The following is a 19,750-nucleotide window of genomic DNA, read 5'->3' as shown; positions in this document are numbered from 1 at the left end:
AACATATCCAGTATCACCTCATGTTTACTTTTTAAATTTTTTTAGCATTTATTTATTTTTGAGAGAGGGAGAGCAAGTGTGAGTGGGGGCTGAGCAGAGAGAGGGAGACAGAGGATCCAAACACAGAGCCCAACGTAGGTCTCAAACTCACAACTATGAGATCATGAACTGAAATCAAGAGTTGGCTGCTTAACCGACTGAGCCACCCAGGTGCCCCCCCCCCCTTTTTTTTTTTTTAAGATTTTATTTTTAATCTCTACACCCAATGTGGGGCTTGAACTCACAACCTCAGAGAGTCACATGCTCCACTGACTGAGCCAGCCAGGCGCCCCATCACCTCACATACTTATCTTTTTTTTTTTGGGAGTGTGAGAACATTTAAGTTCTTTTCGCTCAGCAAATTCTATAATGTTATCTACTGTAGTTACCATGTTATACATTAGATCTTCAGATCTTATTCATCTCAAAGCTGAAAGTTTGTACCCTTTTACCAAACTTTCTGTATTTCCTCTACCACTAGCCTCTGGTAACCATATTTCTGTTCTGTTTTCACGAGCTTGACTTTTTTAGATTTCATGTATAAGTGATACTGTGTAGTATTTGTCTTTCTCCATGTTAGTATTTGTTTGGCTTATTTCACTTAGCATAATGCCCTCCAGATCCATCCATGTTCTCACAGATGTCAGAATTCCCTTCTTTCTCATGGCCGAATAATATTCCCTTACACACACACACACACACACACACACACACACACACACACACACACTCAGTTGACCCTTTAGCATTCTTGAGCAATGTGAGGGTTAGGGGCATCAACCTCCCACACAGATGAAAATGCACATAAAACTTTTCACTTCTCAAAAGTAACTACTAGTAGACTGCCGTTGCCTGGAAGCCTTATCGGTGACATAAACGATTGATTAGCACATATCTTGCATGTTACGAGTAATAGAGAAATAAAATAGAGAAAAGAAAATATTAAGAAAATCGTAAAGGGGTGCCTGGCTGGCTCAGTCAGTAGAACATGAGATTCTTGATCTCAGGGTCATGAGTTTAATCCTCATGTTGGATGTAGAGCTTACTTTAAAAGAAAAAATAAAAAGTCATAAGAGAAAATACACTTACGGTATTGTAAAAAAATGACATGTAAGTGGACCTGCACAGTTCAAAGCCATGTTGTGCAAGGATTAACTGTATGTATATGTGTATACATCTTTGTCCATTCACATCTTTATTCAATCATATGTTAACGGACATGTATGTTTCCATATCTTGGCTATTGTAAATAATGCTGCTGTGAACATGGGAATGCAAATAGCACTTTGATAACCCATTTTCATTGTCTTTGCATATATACACAGCAATGTGGCAGTTTTTTAAATTTTTTTGAGGAACCTTCATATTGTTTTCCATAGTAGCTATACCAATTTATGTTCCCACCAATAATGCACAAAGATTCCCTTTTCTCCATGTTCTTGCTAACACTTGCTATCTCATATTTTTGATGATAGCCATTCTAACAAGTATAAGGTGATAACTAATTTTAATGTGCATTTTTCTCATGATTAGTGATGTTGACCACCTGTTTATGTACCTGTTGACCATTTGTATGTTTTGTTTGGAAAAACGTGTATTTAGTTCCTCTGCCCATTTTTAAATAGATTTTTATGACTTTTTTTTTTCTATTCAATTGTGTGTGAGTTCTTTATATATTTTCAGTATTAACCTTTTGTCAGATAAATGATTTGCAAATATTTTTTCTCATTCCTCATTTGCCTTTTCATTTTGCTGGTGGTGTCCTTTCCTGTGCAGAAACTTGTTTATTTGCTTTTGTTGCCTGTGCTTTCAGCGTCAGATCCAAAAAATCATTTCCCAGACCTGTCATGGAGCTTGCCCCTGTAACCTTTCTTCTTACCCTTAAAAGTTTTCTTCTAGGAGTTTTATGGTTTCAGGTCTTTTTTTTTTTTTTTTTTTTTTTTTTTTTTTTTAATGGTTTCAGGTCCTAAATTTAAGTCCTACATCTGTTTTGAGTTGATTTTTATATGTGGTATAGGATAGGGGTCTAGTTTCATTCTTTTGTATGTAGTCCCATTTTCCCAACACCATTTATTAAAGAGACTGTCCTTTCCCTATTGTATATCTTAGCGCCTTTGTCATAAATTAATTGACCATATATGCATGCGCTTATTTCTGTGCTCTCTTCTAGTCCATTTATCTATGTGTCTGTTTTTATGCCAAACCGTAGCGTTTTATTACTGTAACTTTTTAATATAGTTTGAAACCGGGAAGTATGATGCCTTCTTCTTTTTTTTTTTTTTTTTTTTTTAATTAGAAAAGAGACTATTTGGGGGTCTTTTATGATTCCATACAGATTTTAGGATTGTTTTTTCTATTTCTGTGAAGAATACTGTTGGGATTTTGATAGAGATTTCATTGAATCTGTAAGATTGCTTTGGGTAGTATGAACATTTTAACAATATTCTTCCAGTCCATGTGCATAGAGTATCTTTTTATTTATTTGTCTTCAGTTGTTTTCATCAGTGTCTTGTAGTTTTCAGTGTACAGGCCTTTCATCTTAGTTAAATTTATTGCTAAGTATTTTATTGTTTTTGATGCAATTGTAAATGGGATTATTTTCTTAATTCTCTTATAGTTTGTTGTTAGTGTATAGAGACACAATTGACTTTCTATGTCGACTTTATATCCTACAAACTTACTGAATTTATTACTTTTAACAGTTTTTAGGTGGAGTCTTTAGGGTTTTCTGTATTTAATATCCCATTCAGATAGAGACAGTTTTACTTCTTCTTTTGCAGTCTGAATACTTTTTATTTCTTTTTCTTGCCTAATTGCTCTGGCTAGAACTTCCAGTACTATGTTGAATAAAAGTTGTGAGAGTAGGTATCTTTGTCTTGTCCTTGATTTTAGTTCGAGTAAGAGCTTTTAATTTTTCACCATTGTGATGTTAGCTGTGGGCTTGTCATATGTGGCCTTTATTGGAGGTATGTCCCCTCTATACCCAATTTGTTGAGAGTTTTTTCAAGAATAGCTGTTGAATTTTGTCAAGTGCTTCCTCTGCATCTGTTGAGATGATCATAGGATTTTTATCTTTCATTTTGTTAATGTAGTTTATCACACTGATTGATCTGCAGATGTTGCATCCCTGGAATAAATACCACTTGATCATGGTGTATGATCTTTTAATGTACTGTTGAATTCTGTTTGCTAATATTTTGTTCAGGATGTTTTCATCTATGTTTATCAGGGATATTGGCCTGTAATTTCTTGTAGTGTTGTCTGTGTTTGGTATCAGGGTAATGCTAACTTTGTAAAATGAATTTGTAAGTGTCCCCTCTTCTTGTATTTTTTTGGAAAAGTTTGAGAAGGATTGGTGTCAATTCTTCAAATATTTGGTAGAAGTCACCCTTTAAGTCATCTGATCCTGGAATTTTCTTTGTTGGGAGGTTTCTGATTACTGATTTCAGTCTCCTTACTAGTAATTGTTTTATTCAGATTTTCTATTTCTTTATGCTTCAGTCTTGGTAGCATGTATGTTTCTAGGAATTTATCCATTTCTTCTAGGTTGTCCAGTTTGTTGGTATTTAATTGTTCATAGTTTTTTTTAAAAAAACATTTTGTTTATTTTTAAGATTTTATTAAAAAAATTTTTTTAATGTTTATTTTTGAGAGAGAGAGAGACAAAGTACAAGTGGGGGAGGGGCAGAGAGAGAATGAGACACAGAATTTGAAGCAGGCTCCAGGCTCTGAGCTGTCAGCACAGAGCCCAGTGTGGGGCTTGAACTGACAAGCTGTGATCTCATGACCTGAGCCAAAGTTGGACCAACCTACCGAGCCACCCAGGCGTGCCCCTTAAGATTTTATTTTTAAATAATTTCTACGTGCAATGTGGGGCTCAAACTCACAACCCCAAGATCAAGAGTTGTATGCTCTACCAACTGAGCCAGCCAGGTGCCCATATAGTTGTTCATAGTTTTATGATCCTTTGTATTTGTGTGGTATTAGTTGTTTGTTTGTTTGTTTGTTTTTTTAAGTTTATTTTTTTGAGAGAGCTCACAAGCAGGGGAGAGCCAGAGAGAGAATCCCAAGCAGGTTCCACACTGCCAGCACAGAGCCCGACATGGGACTCAAACTCGCGAACTGTGAGATCGTGACCTTAGCAAAACCAAGAGTCAGACACTTAACTGACTGAGCCATCCACGAGCTGTGTGCTATTAGTTGTAACATCTCCTCTTTATTTATAATTTTATTTGAGTCCTTTCTCTTTTTTCTTGGTAAGTCTAGCCAAGGGTTTGTCTATTTTGTTTACCTTTAAAAAAAAAATAGCTCTTTTTGTCTCCATTTCTTCTGTTTCCCCTCTCATCTTTATTATTTCCTTCTTTCTATTAACTTTGAGCTTTGTTCATTCTTTTGAGATCTTTCTTAATGTAGGCATTTATTGCTATAAATCTCCTTCTTAAAACCTGCTGTATCCCTTAGGTTTTGATATGTTGTATTTCCATTTTCAGTTAAGATATTTTTTGATTTCTCTTGGATTTCTTCTTTGACTCATTGATTGTTCAGTAGCATGTTCTTTAATCTCCGTATATTTATGAATTCCCAGTTGTTTTCTTATAATTGATTTTTAATCTTGTTTTAAGTAGGAGTTAAATGTTTTGCTAGGTTTTTGAAGGAAAAAAGAATTCAGGCTTCTTTCTTTTTTCTCCTCCAGGTACATACCTCCTGATAAGAGAGAAGAAAATGACCAGTCAACCCACAAGTGGATGGTATATGTCCGAGGGTCTCGTAGAGAACCCAGCATTAATCATTTTGTCAAGAAAGTTTGGTTCTTTCTTCATCCCAGCTATAAACCAAATGACCTTGTGGAAGTTAGGTAAGCACAATTAAGTTATTTAATTTAGGAATTACAGATTTACTGATGTGGAAGAAGAGTGTTTTTACTTGAGAAAATTCCCTTTAATTATTATTAATAATTTACTTAGTTTTGGCTTTTAGTCACAATGTAGTTTTAATTGTGGTTCCTTCATGCAGATTATTGTCTCTCTGTAAAGGCACTATTTCCTCCTGTCAGAATTACATTAGTGGATTCTCCTCCTTCTGGAAATAGCTGAACTTATTTATGTAGATACAGATGAAATGTAAAAGTTTCCTGTTTTTTATATCATAATATAATAGTATTAAACATAGGATTCTAACATTACAGAAATATTTAATTTTCAAAGTTCCCATGATTTCAGCCTCTCAGAAGTAACCCCAGTGATATTTTTCCTACATATATTAACCTAGTACAGTTTGTTATTGTTGGTATTATTATTTCACGAAGATGGATTGATTTTATATGTATACTATTCTGAAATTTGTTTCATTTAGGTATTCTTTACATCTTTATGTGATGTTGCATATCACATATACATTCATTGTGTGAATGTATTGTAGAAGTGGTTTTGGTTTATTATCAGTGAAATTTATATCCTTATCTCTCTTCAGAACTTCTCTCCACTCCTGACTCTTAAACAGAACATGGCTGGGGCGCCTGGGTGGCTCAATCCATTGGGCATCCAACTTGGGCTCAGGTCATGACCTCTCAGTTCAGGAGTTCAAGCCCCGCATCAGGCTCTGTGCTGACAGCTCGGAGCCTGGAGCCTGCTTCGGATTCTGTGTCTCTCTCTCTACCTGCCCCTCCCCCCGCTTGCTCTCTGTCTCTCAAAAAAAAATTAAACTAAATAAATAAAATAGAACATGGCTCTCTCCTAAGAACACTGCTTCTGAGAACAACTTTCAAACAACAGTTGTTTTTTCTCTCTTATACCATGTGCCGTTAGGTCCAGGGGTGGGGTGTGTGTCTTTCTTGCACATATTTGTGGCTTCTAGATCATCTTTTCCCCTTTTCTGCCTAAAAGCCCTCAGCTCCTTTGGAGCATTGTATCGTCCTCCTTGTTGCAGACATCTACTAATTTCCCAGTTACTCCCCTCTTTCAAAGACAGTTTTAGCCAATGTCCTGATGTTTCCTGTTGATGTCATTCTCAAGGACTTTGACGTGGAAGTAGACAGCTCACCCAGAACCCTAATTTCTAAGTTCATTGATTTCCTCACTTTTTAAATGAGGTTATTATGATACTGGTATACTGTAGAATATAGGCTGAGTAAGGAGAGAAGGAAATTATATAAAGAGCAGTGAGAGGTAGTGAAAATTGGTATGGGTAAGAAGTGGAATTCCCAGTGGGTTCAAAAAATAGTTGGATTAGGAATGGAGCTGGAAAGATAGGAATTGGTAGATGGTCAGAAGGGAAAATACTTGGAAATGGGATTTTTATTTTCTTCATATGGATGATAGTTGTCCCAGTATCAATGATCCATCTTTTCCTTACATTTTTTAAAGATTTTATTATTTTTAAAAAGTTTATTTTGAGAGAGAGCAAGAACATGAGTGGGGGAGGGGCAGGGAGAGGAAGAATCCCAAACAGACTCCACGTTGTCAGCACAGAGCCCGATGCAGGGCTCAATCCCATGGATTGTGAGATCACAACCTGACCCAAAATCAGGAGTCGGACATTTAACCGACTGAGCCACCCAGGCACCCCAGCATATATCCTGGATTTAATTGTACCTCTCCATGTTCTTTACATGGATCTTAAGATGTTTTTCACATCAGGTGTCTAAAGTAATTTGATGAGTAGGGGAGACTCTTGGGGTTAATCTTCCCTGTAGCTCATAAGCAAATGTGTGTTTCTCATGTACTCTGAATTTGCTCATCACAGTACATTACTTGTAGATTCTGCTAAGAAGAATCTTTTTGACATTTGGTTCAGTTACCACGACCATCCTTAGCCAGCTTCCTAAAGGCTCTGATAGTAAACTTTGCTTTTAGGTACAAGATAGTCACTAAATGCATTCTAGGTCCAGGACTTGATGCAGGGATTGCAAAGATGAAGAACACATGGTTCCTTCCTTTGAGAAGTTTAGTAGAGTATTCTGGTCCTAGTACATGAGTGACTAAAGTTTGTTGTATCTGTTTCATTTAGCTTGAATATAGGAGCTCTCTAGAGCTACACTGTCTAATATTATGACGCACGTAAGTAATTTAAAATTTTCTAATTGCCACATTGAAAAGTAAAAACCAAAAAAGTGAAACCAGGTCATTTCACATGGTAATTCAGTCTTAGGCTGTTTTATTAGAGGTAAAGCAGACTTGCTCTACCCTGCATTCTGACAGTATCTAGCCATGGTGTTATGCCTCTGGGAGGAGAGTCGTCTGAACAGTAAGGAGATCTCACACCACAGGGATGTGGACAACTAGCAGTTAAAGTGTGGGCCCTGGAGTTTGTTGCCTGAGTTTGAATCTCAGCTCTACTGCATATTTGCTGTGTGACTTTGGGGAAGTTAGTTATTCAACCTCACTGTGTCTCAGAAGGGACATTTTGTAGTGTGATTGTGAAGATTAGATAAGTTAATAGATACGAAGGGCTTAAAACAGTGATTGGGTCATAGTAAATATTTAAGTGTCTGCTGCTGTTGCAGGGAATAGAATGTGTTCATCTTAAAAAGAGAAACTTAGGGGATGTTTTAGGGTTTTTGAAGGTCATGTGGAGGAAGAATTTGTGATTGCAAAAGGCATATAGTAGATCTAACATGTAGGAGAAAGGTGAAATATTTTTATAATGGAACTGTTCAGAAATGTGGTAGAGAATCTCATTAAGTAATGAGTTTTAGGTCACTAGAAGTGACCTTGGAAGACTGGTTGACCATTTGAATTAATTACTTGGACAAGGAGTTGTACTCCATGCTGTATATATCTAGTAAAGCCATTTTTTTTTTTTTTTAACCCAGTATTCTCTGAGTTTTCCTTCTTGGTCATTGATACATTTCACCTTCTGTGAGGAGTCCAGAAATAAAAAAGTCTGTTTGAGGGAAGCAGTCTTTTTGTGTGTGAGATACGTGTATCTTTTGAAGTTTAACATTTCTATAGGTGATGTCTGTTGGTAAGTCTTAGGTTCCTTTTTTTGCTTCCAAAAATATGGTTAGGGAGAAATTTCCTGTTAAAAGCATTGTTCCTTTTTCCTGGCCCTCTATGCTGTTTGTCTGTCTTCTCTGACAGCAGTCCTTCCTGTTCATTCATGAGAGTTTAGCCAATATACATAAATTGAGGAACACCGCTAATTTGCAATATCTGTTGTAAGAGAAATTCAGCATACAAACAATATAATTGATGTATTGAAAAATGAATTTAGGCTATCTACTTAGCTTTAATGGAATTTAAATGACCAAACATGTCATCAATAAAACTTTAATTATTATTCTTACATTCATCATGCCTTGGCCCTACTTCATCCCTTTTCAAATTACTGTATCAAGTCAATCTTCTCATTTGACCCTAAACTTAAAAAAAAAATTTTTTTTTAATGTTTTATTTTTTATATTTGAGAGAGAGACAGAGAGACAGTGAGTAGGGGAGGGGCAGAGAGACAGAGACAGAATCTGAAGCAGGCTCCAAGCTGTCAGCACAGAGCCCGACGTAGGGCTCAAACACACGAACCACGAGATAATGACCTGAGCTGAAGTTGGATGCTTAACCGACTGAACCACCCAGACGCCCTGACCGTAAACTTTTTAATTTCTGTCTGGACCTATACCAACATCATAGCTACTTTACTTACTATAACTCACCTGGTGTTCAACTGGTTTCTCCCACCCAGGACACTCTAGTTTTCTTTCTCTCTGTTTTATAACATAGCTATTGCTTTTTCTCCCTTCCATCCTACTCTCGTACTCGTGGATTTTTCCTGACTTGAGCTTTCCTGGTAGCCTTGTGCTTGGTAATTCACATCCGTTGTTAGACTCCTTTCAGGTTGTGTTCTTGGACTCAGCCCTTACTGAATTCATGTCTCTTCTTAGTTTTTGAAAAGCACATCCAGCTGAATGTTTCTTCCTCCCTGTCATCTTGGCATCTTCTCTCATTATAGTAATTCCAAGGTAGTGATTCATAATGAACATTTTCACTTTAAAGCATTCTCTCTCCCCTGTTAAACCATATTATTTTTGAGTACATGAAGTTCTCTCAGTTAAATTTAAAGTATTTTTATGTGGAAAATTCCAAACATATTTAAAAGTAGAGTATCTTGAACCCTTATATACCCAGCATCAATTAATAATTTGCTAGTTGTTTTTTCACCAACTTTCCTTTTTGTTTCTTTCACAAATTCTGTTTTGACTAAAAATTCTCTAATCCAGTTAACATTCACACACATTTCTCTCTATCCACTAAAATCATAATCACTGGGGAAGATCATATTGTGAACATAAGATCTTTTAAATCAGGTTAGTGGATAGTTTCAAATAAATTGTCACTTTCAGATGAGCATTTGTGATCTATTGTTTTTGCCAGAGTGGAGGAATAAATATGAGTGTCTGGGGTAAGGAACATATACCTCACAGCCTGTGTCTGTCAAGTAGCAGGCAAAGATTCTGGCTTCTAATGTATGATATCCAACAAATCACCTTGAATCACTGTGAAAATAATGATATTGGATTATATACTATAAATATCTCTATTCAGTAATTGAAAGTTTAATGTAGGTTTGAGTTCAGTTTTTCTTTTAGCATCTTAGCAAAATTCATATTGATTTAGCTTCAAATGAGGAAATGTAAACGATAGTAAGAGGCTCTGAATTTCTGACTTACCAATACGAGAAAATTTTCCTGTCTAGAATGAGAGACTGACTGTGGCTTAATGTGTTAATACCTGCTTTTCCCTAGAGAGCCTCCTTTTCACCTCACCAGAAGAGGCTGGGGCGAGTTTCCTGTCAGAGTTCAAGTTCACTTTAAAGACAGCCAGAACAAACGGATAGATATCATACATAATCTGAAGGTATTGTAACAAAACATTGTTCCCCAGAAGTGAATTACCTCCTTTTTTTTTTTTTTTTTTTTTTAAATTAGAGAGTGTGAGCTGGGGGGAAGGGGGGACAGAGGGGCGGGGGGTGGGGAGAGAGAGAATATCTTAAGCAGTCCCATAACCTTGGGATCATGACCTGAGATGAAATCAGGAGTTGGATGCTCAATCAACTGAGCCACCCAGGCACCCCTGAAGTTCCTCTTTGTGTCTGGTTACTTAAAGCAATGGGTTAGGCCTCCTGAGAGAAGTAGCTAAGGACAGTGGAAGCAGGGTTAATATTTTTGATTGTGTGATGCATACTGCTACAAGACTCCTTTGTTCCCTGAAGGTTGGGGGAGCAGTTGCACTACAGCAGAATGTATGTTCTTTAAAAAGATGAACTGGTCAGAGAATCAGAAGACTTGAGTCTCTGATCAAAGCTCACTGTTACTGTGTTACCTGAGACTAAGTGACTGAAATCTTTAAAAAATCTACGGGGTGCCTAGATGGCTTGACTGATTAAGCATCCAACTTTTGATTTTGGCTCAGGTCATGATCTCCTGGTTTGTTAGATCAAGCCCCATGTCAGGCTTTGCACTGAGCATGGAGCCTGCTTGGGATTCTCTCTTTCTCTCTCTCTCTTACACAATAAATAAACATTTAAAAAAACCTATTTACTTTTTTGTAAAATGAGGCAAATAATAAGCCTGTTTATCTCATAAGGATATAGAATAGAATATGTTTATCTTGGAAGCATTAAGACAGGAGTGAACATATTTTAGAAAGTTGAAAGTACTGTACAAAGTTGTAATTTCGTATTTTAAGAAATCCCTTATTAATATATCCACATGGTTTATTATGCAGCCATTTTAAGTTATATATTATGATGTGTTTTCTATACCTGGGGAAAAACTACCAACTCTGGCAAGTGAAAAGCACAGGGTATAATATGTATGTATAGTATGAAGTCAACTGTGATTTTAAATAGGTGGAAAAAACACAAAAGAAATATACCAAAATGTTGGAGTAATTGTAGTATGACATTGTGGGCAATTTCTCCTGCCCTTATTTTCTATTTTTTGTTTTTGTCTTTTTCTAATTTTATATAATAAGCATGTTTAACTTTTATGATTGGAAGACCATTTTTTAAAATGTTTTCCTAGTTCCTCTATGTAGTCTCATGTAGATTTTCTCTACATAAGATAAAATTCTAATATTAAACTTCTCCCAAAGCACCCTTACTTTGTGGTTTACCACATTATTCCCATTACTGGCTCCCAAAATTGAACTAAATGAATGTCGGTACATCTGCAGAATTCCCTTTGTTCTACGAATACAACTTTTTCTTTCTTTCTTTTTTTTTTTAAATGCTTGTTTATTTTTGAGAGCAAGAGAGACAGAGTGTGAGCTGGGGAGGGGCAGAGAGAGAGGGAGACACAGAATCTGAAGCAGCTCCAGGCTTCAAGCTGTCAGCACAGAGCCTGATGTGGGGCTTAAACTCACAAACTGTGAGATGAGATCATGACCAGAGCCAAAGTTGGACACTTAACTGGCTGAGCCACCCAGGTGCCTTACAAATACAACTTTTTCAACCTTAAGGCTAAAATTTGCTCTCCATTGGTGACAGCACTGTTAAACTTTGTGTTTAAGTTATATCTGAGAGATTACTATAAGATTAGATTGATTATAACCTAGCAGAGGAACTGGAATGGAATCAAGCACATACAGCCACTTTGTTCAGAGGGGCAAGATTAGAGGAAGGTCTAAAATAGTTGCTTTCCTTTTATCTTATTTTAAGCACTGCACATACTAATCTTACATTGCACTGGGCCCAGCCCTAATTTCTAAAATATAAGTAATTATTTACATAGTTCTTATACTATTATATTGTCCGTATCACTTAGAGGTCCTGATGGAAGTTTGAGACACAGTTTTTGTTTTGTATTATTTTATTTTATTTTATTTTATTTTATTTTATTTTATTTTATTTTATTTTATTTTATTTTGATGTTTTCATTTATTTAAAAAAATATTTTTTCTTAATGTTTATTTTTGACAGAGAGAGAGAGAGAGCGCGCATGAGCAGAAGAGGGGCAGAGGGGGGGGGGGGGGGAGACACAGAATCTGAAGCAGGCTTCAGGCTCTGAGCTGTCAGCACGGAGCTCAGTGCAGGGCTCGAACTTGTGAACCATGAGATTATGACCTGGGCCAAAGTCGGATGCTCAACCAACTGAGCCACCCAGGTGCCCCAAGACACAGTGTTTTTAAAAGGACAGTATTTAAGTTTTTTTATCGGCTTTTCTGGAAAGCTTAATTTTATTATTATGTATTGATAGGCCTTCAGGCCTTAAACACTGTGTTGTGACCATGTGATCTTTGTACTGGAGTATTTTCCCTTTTATTGCTGTGTTAAATCTCAGAGCCATCTTGGATTCTCCCCTCTTTGTTCTAAATATTTGTTCAGTTGCAGACTATTATTCTTTCTTCATCATCTTTCTTAGATTCTACCCTTCTCCTTTCCTGCTCTTGCCTAGGCTATTATTCTAATGTCTCCTGATTAAGTTCTTTAATTCTAATCTGTCTCCTTTACCCTAAATCCATTCTGAGCACCATCAGATTAGTCTTCCTGAAATAGGAAAACCATTATGCTGTTCCTCTCTGAGAAACCTTCATTGAATTCCCTTTACTCAAGTTCAGACTTCCCTGACTCTTCAGGGCTCTTCACATTTTGACTCAACACACTTTTTTCCTACATTATCTCACACTAATGCCCTGCATGGACATCCTACTCCAGCCAGGTCAGTTATTCACATCCCAGAAATGCCCTGGGCCTTCTTCTCTTGTGTTTGTTTGTTTGTTTGTTTGTTTTGTTTGTTTTTAATAATGCCTGTTTGAATTCTTAACATTCTTCAAGTTCAGATTCCTATGTAACTTTTCCTGACTAAACCCATAGTGATCTCTCTGTATTTTGAAATGCTGCTGGAATGCTTAAAAATCTATATTTGATACTGTAATAATTACATTAAGTACTAAGTACTCAAGTATTAGAGGTATGTAAAATTTGAAGTTCCCAGAATCTATGAAATTCCCACATCCTGAATCCCTGATGAACCATCACCATGGAGCACAGTAATTCCCAAAACAACCCTTTTATCCATTTTGTAAATAAACTTTTGGAAGATTCTTCCATAAATTTAACTAAAACTGTCTTTTTTTTTTTTTTTTGTAAAAAAAAAAACAAACAAAAAACCTTGATCTTATTTGTCCTAGTTTGATTTCTAGAATAGCACAGGACAGGACTTTGTGTTGTTTTATAAGAATCCTAAAAATGTTTAATGACGGCCTTCATGGCTCTTCTTAAATCCTTTCCAGGCAGAACCTATTCTTCTTTTTTTTTTTTTTCCTTAACATTTATTTATTTATTTGTTTATTTATAAATTTTTTTTTTTAACGCTTATTTATTTTTGAGACAGAGACAGAGCATGCACGGGGGAGGGTCAGAGAGAGGGAGACACAGAATCTGAAACAGGCTCTAGGCTCTGAGCTGTCAGCACAGAGCCTGACGTGGGGCTCGAACTCACAGACCGTGAGATCATGACCTGAGCCGAAGTCGGCCGCTTAACTGACTGAGCCACCCAGGCACCCCAACATTTATTTATTTTTGAGAGAGAGAGAGACAGAGCATGAGCAGGGGAGGGGCAGAGAGAGAGGGAGACACAGAATCCAAAGCAGGCTCCAGGCTCTAAGTTGTCAGCACAGAGTCCAACGCAGGGCTCAAACCCATGAACCACGAGATCATGACCTGTGTTGAAGTTGGACGCTTAACCAACTGAGCCACCCAGGCGCCCCCAGGCAGAACCTATTCTTGTAACATTCCTTGTACACAGTGCTTTCTAGTTTCTCTTGCCATTTGGATAACAGTTCTAGGTTATCAATGTCTCTCATAAAGTATGGTCCCAAGAGTGAAACATAGGCCACTACAGATTACAGCGAGACTATTATTTCCATGCTGTGGAGAATATGAACATAAACTAAACAAAATAGGAACAAAAAAGGAACAAAAACTAAAAAAAAAAAAAAAAAATGGGCATAGCCTAAAATTGCCCACATCATTAAAAAGAAATTTTTTTTAATGTTTATTTTTTGAGAGCGAGAGAGAAAGAGAGAGAGCACAAATAGGTGAGGTCCAGAGAGAGGAAGACACAGAATCCAAAGCAGGCTCCAGGCTCTGAGCTATCAGCACAGAGCCAGATGCAGGGCTCGAACCCATGAACTATGAGATCATGACCTGAGCCGAACAAAGTTGGACGCCTCACCAACTGAGTCACCCAGGCGCCCCGCCCACCTCCTTTTAACAGTCATACTGTTGGCTAAGGTTTAAGTATTAAAATTCTAGATCTCTTCCATGGAACGAGTGTGAATTCACCCTGCATTGCCTTTTTTGTTACGAAACTAGTTCTCATGACTGAGTTGTCATGTCTGTGTTGGCTGCTAAGGACCTCAGCCAGAACTTGAAATGTACTTTTTGCAAGTCTTAGAGTTTTCTATTTACTGATTAGTAAATCATCTTTCCTTTTTACCAAACTTAATAGTTTTCCCCCATTGATCTTACTGTGTAATGTTTATATTGATAAGCTCCACAAATCCTCTTTTTTTTTTTTTTTTTGGTGAGGATGGAGGTTTGAGTGCTTTATTGCAAAAAGCAAAAATGCTGAGGAACAAATTGTTTATGCTAAGCAAAAACTTTTTCTGATTTTTATCTTTATTGAAATACAGTTGACATACAGTGTTATATTAGTTATAGGTATACAGCATAGTGATTTGACAATTCTATACGAAACTCAGTAAGTGTAGTCACTGTACAAAGTTACTACAGTATTATCAACTGTATTCCCCATGCTGTACTTTTCATCTCTGTGACTTACATAACAGGAAGATTGTACCTCTTAATCTCCTTCACTTATTTTGCCCAACACCTTACCCCTGTCCTCTCTGGCAAACACCAGTTTGTTCTCTGTATTTGTAGGTCTGTTTCTGGTTTTTGTTTGTTCATTTGTTTTGGTTTTTAGATTCTACACATCAGTGAAATCCTATAGTATTTGTCTTTCTCTGCCTGACTTACTTCACTTAGCATAATAGCCTCTAGGTCCATCCATACTGATGCAGATGGCAAGATTTCATTCTTTTTTATGGCTAAGTAATTGTGTGTGTGTGTGTACAGATTATTTTTTTAAAGTGATAGTATAAATAAAATACAGGAATAAGAACTGAGCATTTTTGTATGTAGGTGTAAAGTTTGTTTATGTTACATTTTTTACATCATCTTTGTAAACACCATCTAAATGGCTAGAATACTTCACAGTTGATGGTTCAGGATTTACTTAAGCATTCCTCTATAGCTGGACTTTTATGTCTCCAGTTCATGGCTATAGTAAACACCATTTTGTGTAAAACTTCCTCCATTTTTAGATAGTGCTTAGAATGTTTTTAGAAGTATATAGTTTATATTAAAGGTATAATAACTATATGATTGAGGTTGTTTTTATTAATTTTACTCATCCCTCCAATTCAGAGGGTTTTTATCGAAGTGATGAATAGATATATTATGAAAAAATAGATCCTATGTTACGAAGACTTGTGGTGAAAGGGGTTTTAGATGAGATTGTATCCTAAGATTTATAAGTAAGCTTAGTGAAACTTTACACTCTTCTTTTGTCTTTCAATAGCTGGATAGAACTTACACTGGCCTGCAGACTCTTGGAGCAGAGACGGTAGGTTTTTCCTGCAGTATTATTTGGGAATAAGTAGAATGAAAATTGATCTTCATTTTTAACTGGAAAAAAACGAGTGCTGAATTTTTTAAAGAGTTTTTCTTCTCCCTTTTTAAATAAAAAAAAAAATGATTAAAATGCACATAAAGTATCATTTTAACAATGTTTAATTGTACAGTTAAGAGGTATTAAATATACTCACATTTTTGTGCATGTATTGCTATCATGCATCTCCAGAACGCTTTTCCTCTTGGAAAACTGAAACTATCCCCATTTACAGTAACCATTCCCCTTTCCTTTCAACCCCTGGCAAACACCCTTCTACTTTGGGTCTCTGTGAAGTTTTGACTACTCTAGGCATCATATAAGTGGAATTATGCAGTCTTCTTTTTTTTTTTTTTTTTGATTGGCACATTTTACTTAGCGAAATGTTCTCAAGGTTCATCTGTGTTGTGGCGTGCATCACAATTTTCTTCCTAAAAAAGGCTGAATAATATTCCATTGTATGTATATACGTTTTGTTTATCCAGTGATCTGTTAATGAACACTTGAGTTGCTTACATCTTTTGGTTATTTGAATAATCCTGCTAAGAACATGGGTGTATAGATATCTGTTTGAGTCTATGCTTTCAGTTCTTTTGGGTACATACCCAAGACAGTGGAATTGCTAGATCATATGGTAGCTCTATTTTTTTTTTTTTTGGAAGATTTTATTTTTTAAAGAAATCTCTATACCTAGCATGGGGCTTGAACCTACAGTCCCAAGATAAGTAGCTGTATACTCCACTGACTAAGCCAGCCAGGTGCCCCATGGTAGCTCTATTTTTAATTATTGAGGGACAGCCACAGTCTTTCTATAGCAGCTGTACCATTTTACATTCCCACAAACAGTGCACAATGGTTCCAGTTTCTCCACCTGTTTTCCAGCACTTATTTTCTATTATTTTGATAGTGGCCAAACTAATGAGTGTGAGGTGGTATTTCATTGTGGTTTTGATTTGCATTTTCCTAATGATTATTGATGTTGAGTATCTTTTCATGTGTTTATTGGCTGCTTGTATATGTTCTCTGGAGAAATGTCTAGTCAGATCCTTTGCTTATTTTTGAATCAGGTGTTTGGTTTTTCGTTTTTGAGTTTTAGGAGTTCTCTCTGTATTCTTGATATTAATCTCTCATCAGATCATTCTGTGTATTATTACCTATTCACTCTGTTGATCGTGTCCTTTGATGCACAGAAGTTTTTAATTTTGATGCAGTCCAGTGATTCTCTTTTTTCTTTTGTTGCCTGTGCTTTTTATATCATATCCAAGAAGTCATTGCCAAATCCAGTGTCATGAAGCTTTGCCCTTATATTTTCTTCTAAGTGTTTTACTGTTTTGGGTCTTCTGTTTGGGTCTTTGATCCATTTTGAGTTAATTTTTGTATATGGTGTGAGGTAAAGGTCTTCTTTCATTCTAATGCATGTGGATATCCAGTTTTCCCAGAACTGTTTGTTGAAAAGACTGTCCTTTTCCCAGTGGTCTTGGCATTCTTGTCAAAAATAATTTGGCCACACATATGAGGTGGCATTTTATTCCAGTGGTCTATGTGTCTTCTCGATCCTAGTACCACATGGTTTTGATTACTATAGTTTTGTAATAATAAGTTTTAAAGTCTGGAAATGAGACCTCCAACTTGGTTCTTCTTCCCCATGCCCTTCCTTCCACTTGTTTTGTTGTTGGTAGTGTTCATGCTATATCAGCAGTAGCCATTATAGTTAGAATTAGCCAATTAAGCCTTATTCTGTTTAGGGAAATGTGCTCTGTTGTATCAAAAGGTACTTATTGAGCATGTACTCTATAGGAGACATTGGTCCTGGTAATGGGGATACAGAGAGATAGCTGCTGTTCTTAAAGAGTTATATTCTTGATAGTGTTGAGAATGGGAAGAAGATATAAAGATACTTATTGAGCATGTACTATATAGGAGACACTGGTCTTGGTAACGGGGATATAGAGAGATAGCTGCTGTTCTTAAAGAGTTATATTCTTGATAGTGTTGAGAATGGGAAGAAGATATATAGTAAACAAAAGGAAATAAGTGATATAAAGAAGAGAGTAGCTGGGGGACAAGGGAGTTGCTTTAGCTAGGTTGGTTAGGGAAAGCCTCTCTGAGAAGGTGACATTTGATTGAGACTTGATGAGAAAGAGGCAGTCATACAGGGATTTGTGGGGGAAGAGTGTTCTAAGGCATAGAAACAGCAAATAGTCCCAAATTATATGATTGGTTTCACTGGGTTATTTATCTATTAAACCAGACTAGATTACATTCTGGGGTAAGTCGTTTAGTTCTTAGATTGAAATTGCCTTTGAAGTATGATTAAAAATCATTTGTTACATCTCTTAGAGTACCACGTTCTTAGACAAGCTTGGGGCTTTCTGTGACACTGATGATGGATTCATGAGTCCAATTGTTGCCTGATTGTGTAGGTAGTGGATGTTGAGCTCCACCGACATTCTCTTGGAGAAGACTCCATTTATCCTCAGTCTTCCGAGTCAGACATCTCTGATGCCCCACCATCTTTGCCTTTGACCATTCCAGCCCCAGTGAAAGCTTCCTCACCGATAAAGCAGTCACATGAGCCAGTACCTGATACTTGTGTGGAGAAAGGTAATATATTTTTCCTTATATGGAAATGGATTTTTCCTTGTACAGAGGAATCACTCTCTGGGGCATTCCTTTCTCTCATTTGCATAATATGATATTGAACTGCTTCCTGTAGAGACTGAGGAGTGTATGGAAAATAAGTTTTCCATAAATAGGCATGCTGCCTCTACCTATACAGTCCAGTTGTGAAAATAGCCAAATCCTTATTCTCAGAAAAAATTTTTTCATGAAGTTCTACATGTTTTATAGAATATAAAACTTACTAAAAGACATTAAATGTTCATTTTTTGATGATTATAATGGTTTCTTCTGACATGTTATAGGAAGAGTTTTTGGTTGTGTGTCTAGTTGTGTGAACAAGAAACTGAATGTTAAGTATCTATTATTTAAAGTACAATGTAACAACTGACACCACAGAAATACAAAGGATTATAAGAGAATATTATGAAAACTATTTATGACAACAAATTGGACACCCTAGAAGAAATGGATAAATTCCTAGAAACATATAACCTCCCAAAACTGAATCAGGAAGAAATTGAAAATTTGAACAGACCAATTACCAGCAGTGAAATTGAATCAGTAATCAAAAAATGCCCAACGAACAAAAGTCCAGGGCTAGACAACTTCACAGGTGAATTCTACCAAACGTTTAAAGAAGAGTTAATACCTATACTTCTCAAACTATTCTAAAAAATAGAGGAGGAAAGAAAGCTTCCAAATTCATTCTCTGAGGCTAGCATTACCCTCACACTGAAACCAGATAGGCACTACAAAAAAAGGAGAACTGCAAGTCACTATCTCTGATGAATGTAGACACAAAAATCCTCAACAAGATATTAGCAAATCACATCCAGCAATTCATTAAAAAAATCATTCACCGTGATCAAATGGGATTCATTCCTGGGATGCAAGTGTGGTTCAGTATTTGAAAACCAATCAGTATGATACACCACATCAACAACAGAAAGGATAAAAACCATATCATTTCAATAGTTGCAGAAAAAGCATTTGACAAAATACATCATTCTTGATAGAAACCTTCAACAGAGTAGGTCTAGAGGAAACATACCTCAACATAATAAAGGCCATATATGAAAAAACCCATAGCTAACATCCTACTCAATTCCCCTAAGGTCAGAAACGAGAAAAGGATGTTCACTCTCACCACTTTTATTCAACATGGTACTAGAAGTCCTTGCCACAGCAATCAGACAAGAAAAACAAATCAAAGGCATCCAAATTGGTAAGGAAGAAGTATCACTGTTTGCAGATGACATGATACTATATATAAAAAACCCAAAGACTCCACCAAAAAACTACTGATAAATGAATTCAGTAAGGTCACAGGGTACAAAATCAATATACAGAAATCTGTTAACATTTCTATACACTAACAATAATAATAAGCAGAAAGAGAAATCAAGGAAACAGTCCCAT

At 36.4% G+C, this 19,750-nt stretch overlaps 1 protein-coding gene across 4 annotated transcripts in view; it reads left to right on the top strand.

Annotated features, from left to right (window-relative positions):
- The window catches only part of YEATS2 (YEATS domain containing 2), a 114,069-nt gene that overhangs the window by 38,096 nt on the left and 56,223 nt on the right, over positions 1–19,750 (top strand). For all 4 annotated transcript variants that reach the window (XM_042954939.1, XM_042954941.1, XM_042954942.1 and 1 more), the window contains exons 7-10: positions 4,733–4,894; positions 9,776–9,887; positions 15,620–15,664; positions 18,133–18,313. In XM_042954939.1, coding sequence (XP_042810873.1) covers positions 4,733–4,894; positions 9,776–9,887; positions 15,620–15,664; positions 18,133–18,313 — 500 coding nt within the window. The remainder of the gene's footprint in view (positions 1–4,732; positions 4,895–9,775; positions 9,888–15,619; positions 15,665–18,132; positions 18,314–19,750) is intronic.

The sequence above is a fragment of the Panthera leo genome, chromosome C2 (genome assembly GCF_018350215.1).
Source record: "Panthera leo isolate Ple1 chromosome C2, P.leo_Ple1_pat1.1, whole genome shotgun sequence".
Classification (NCBI taxonomy): Eukaryota; Metazoa; Chordata; class Mammalia; order Carnivora; family Felidae; genus Panthera; species Panthera leo.
Note: the sequence above shows the minus strand (reverse complement) of the source record. Positions and strands in the feature narration are given on the sequence as shown.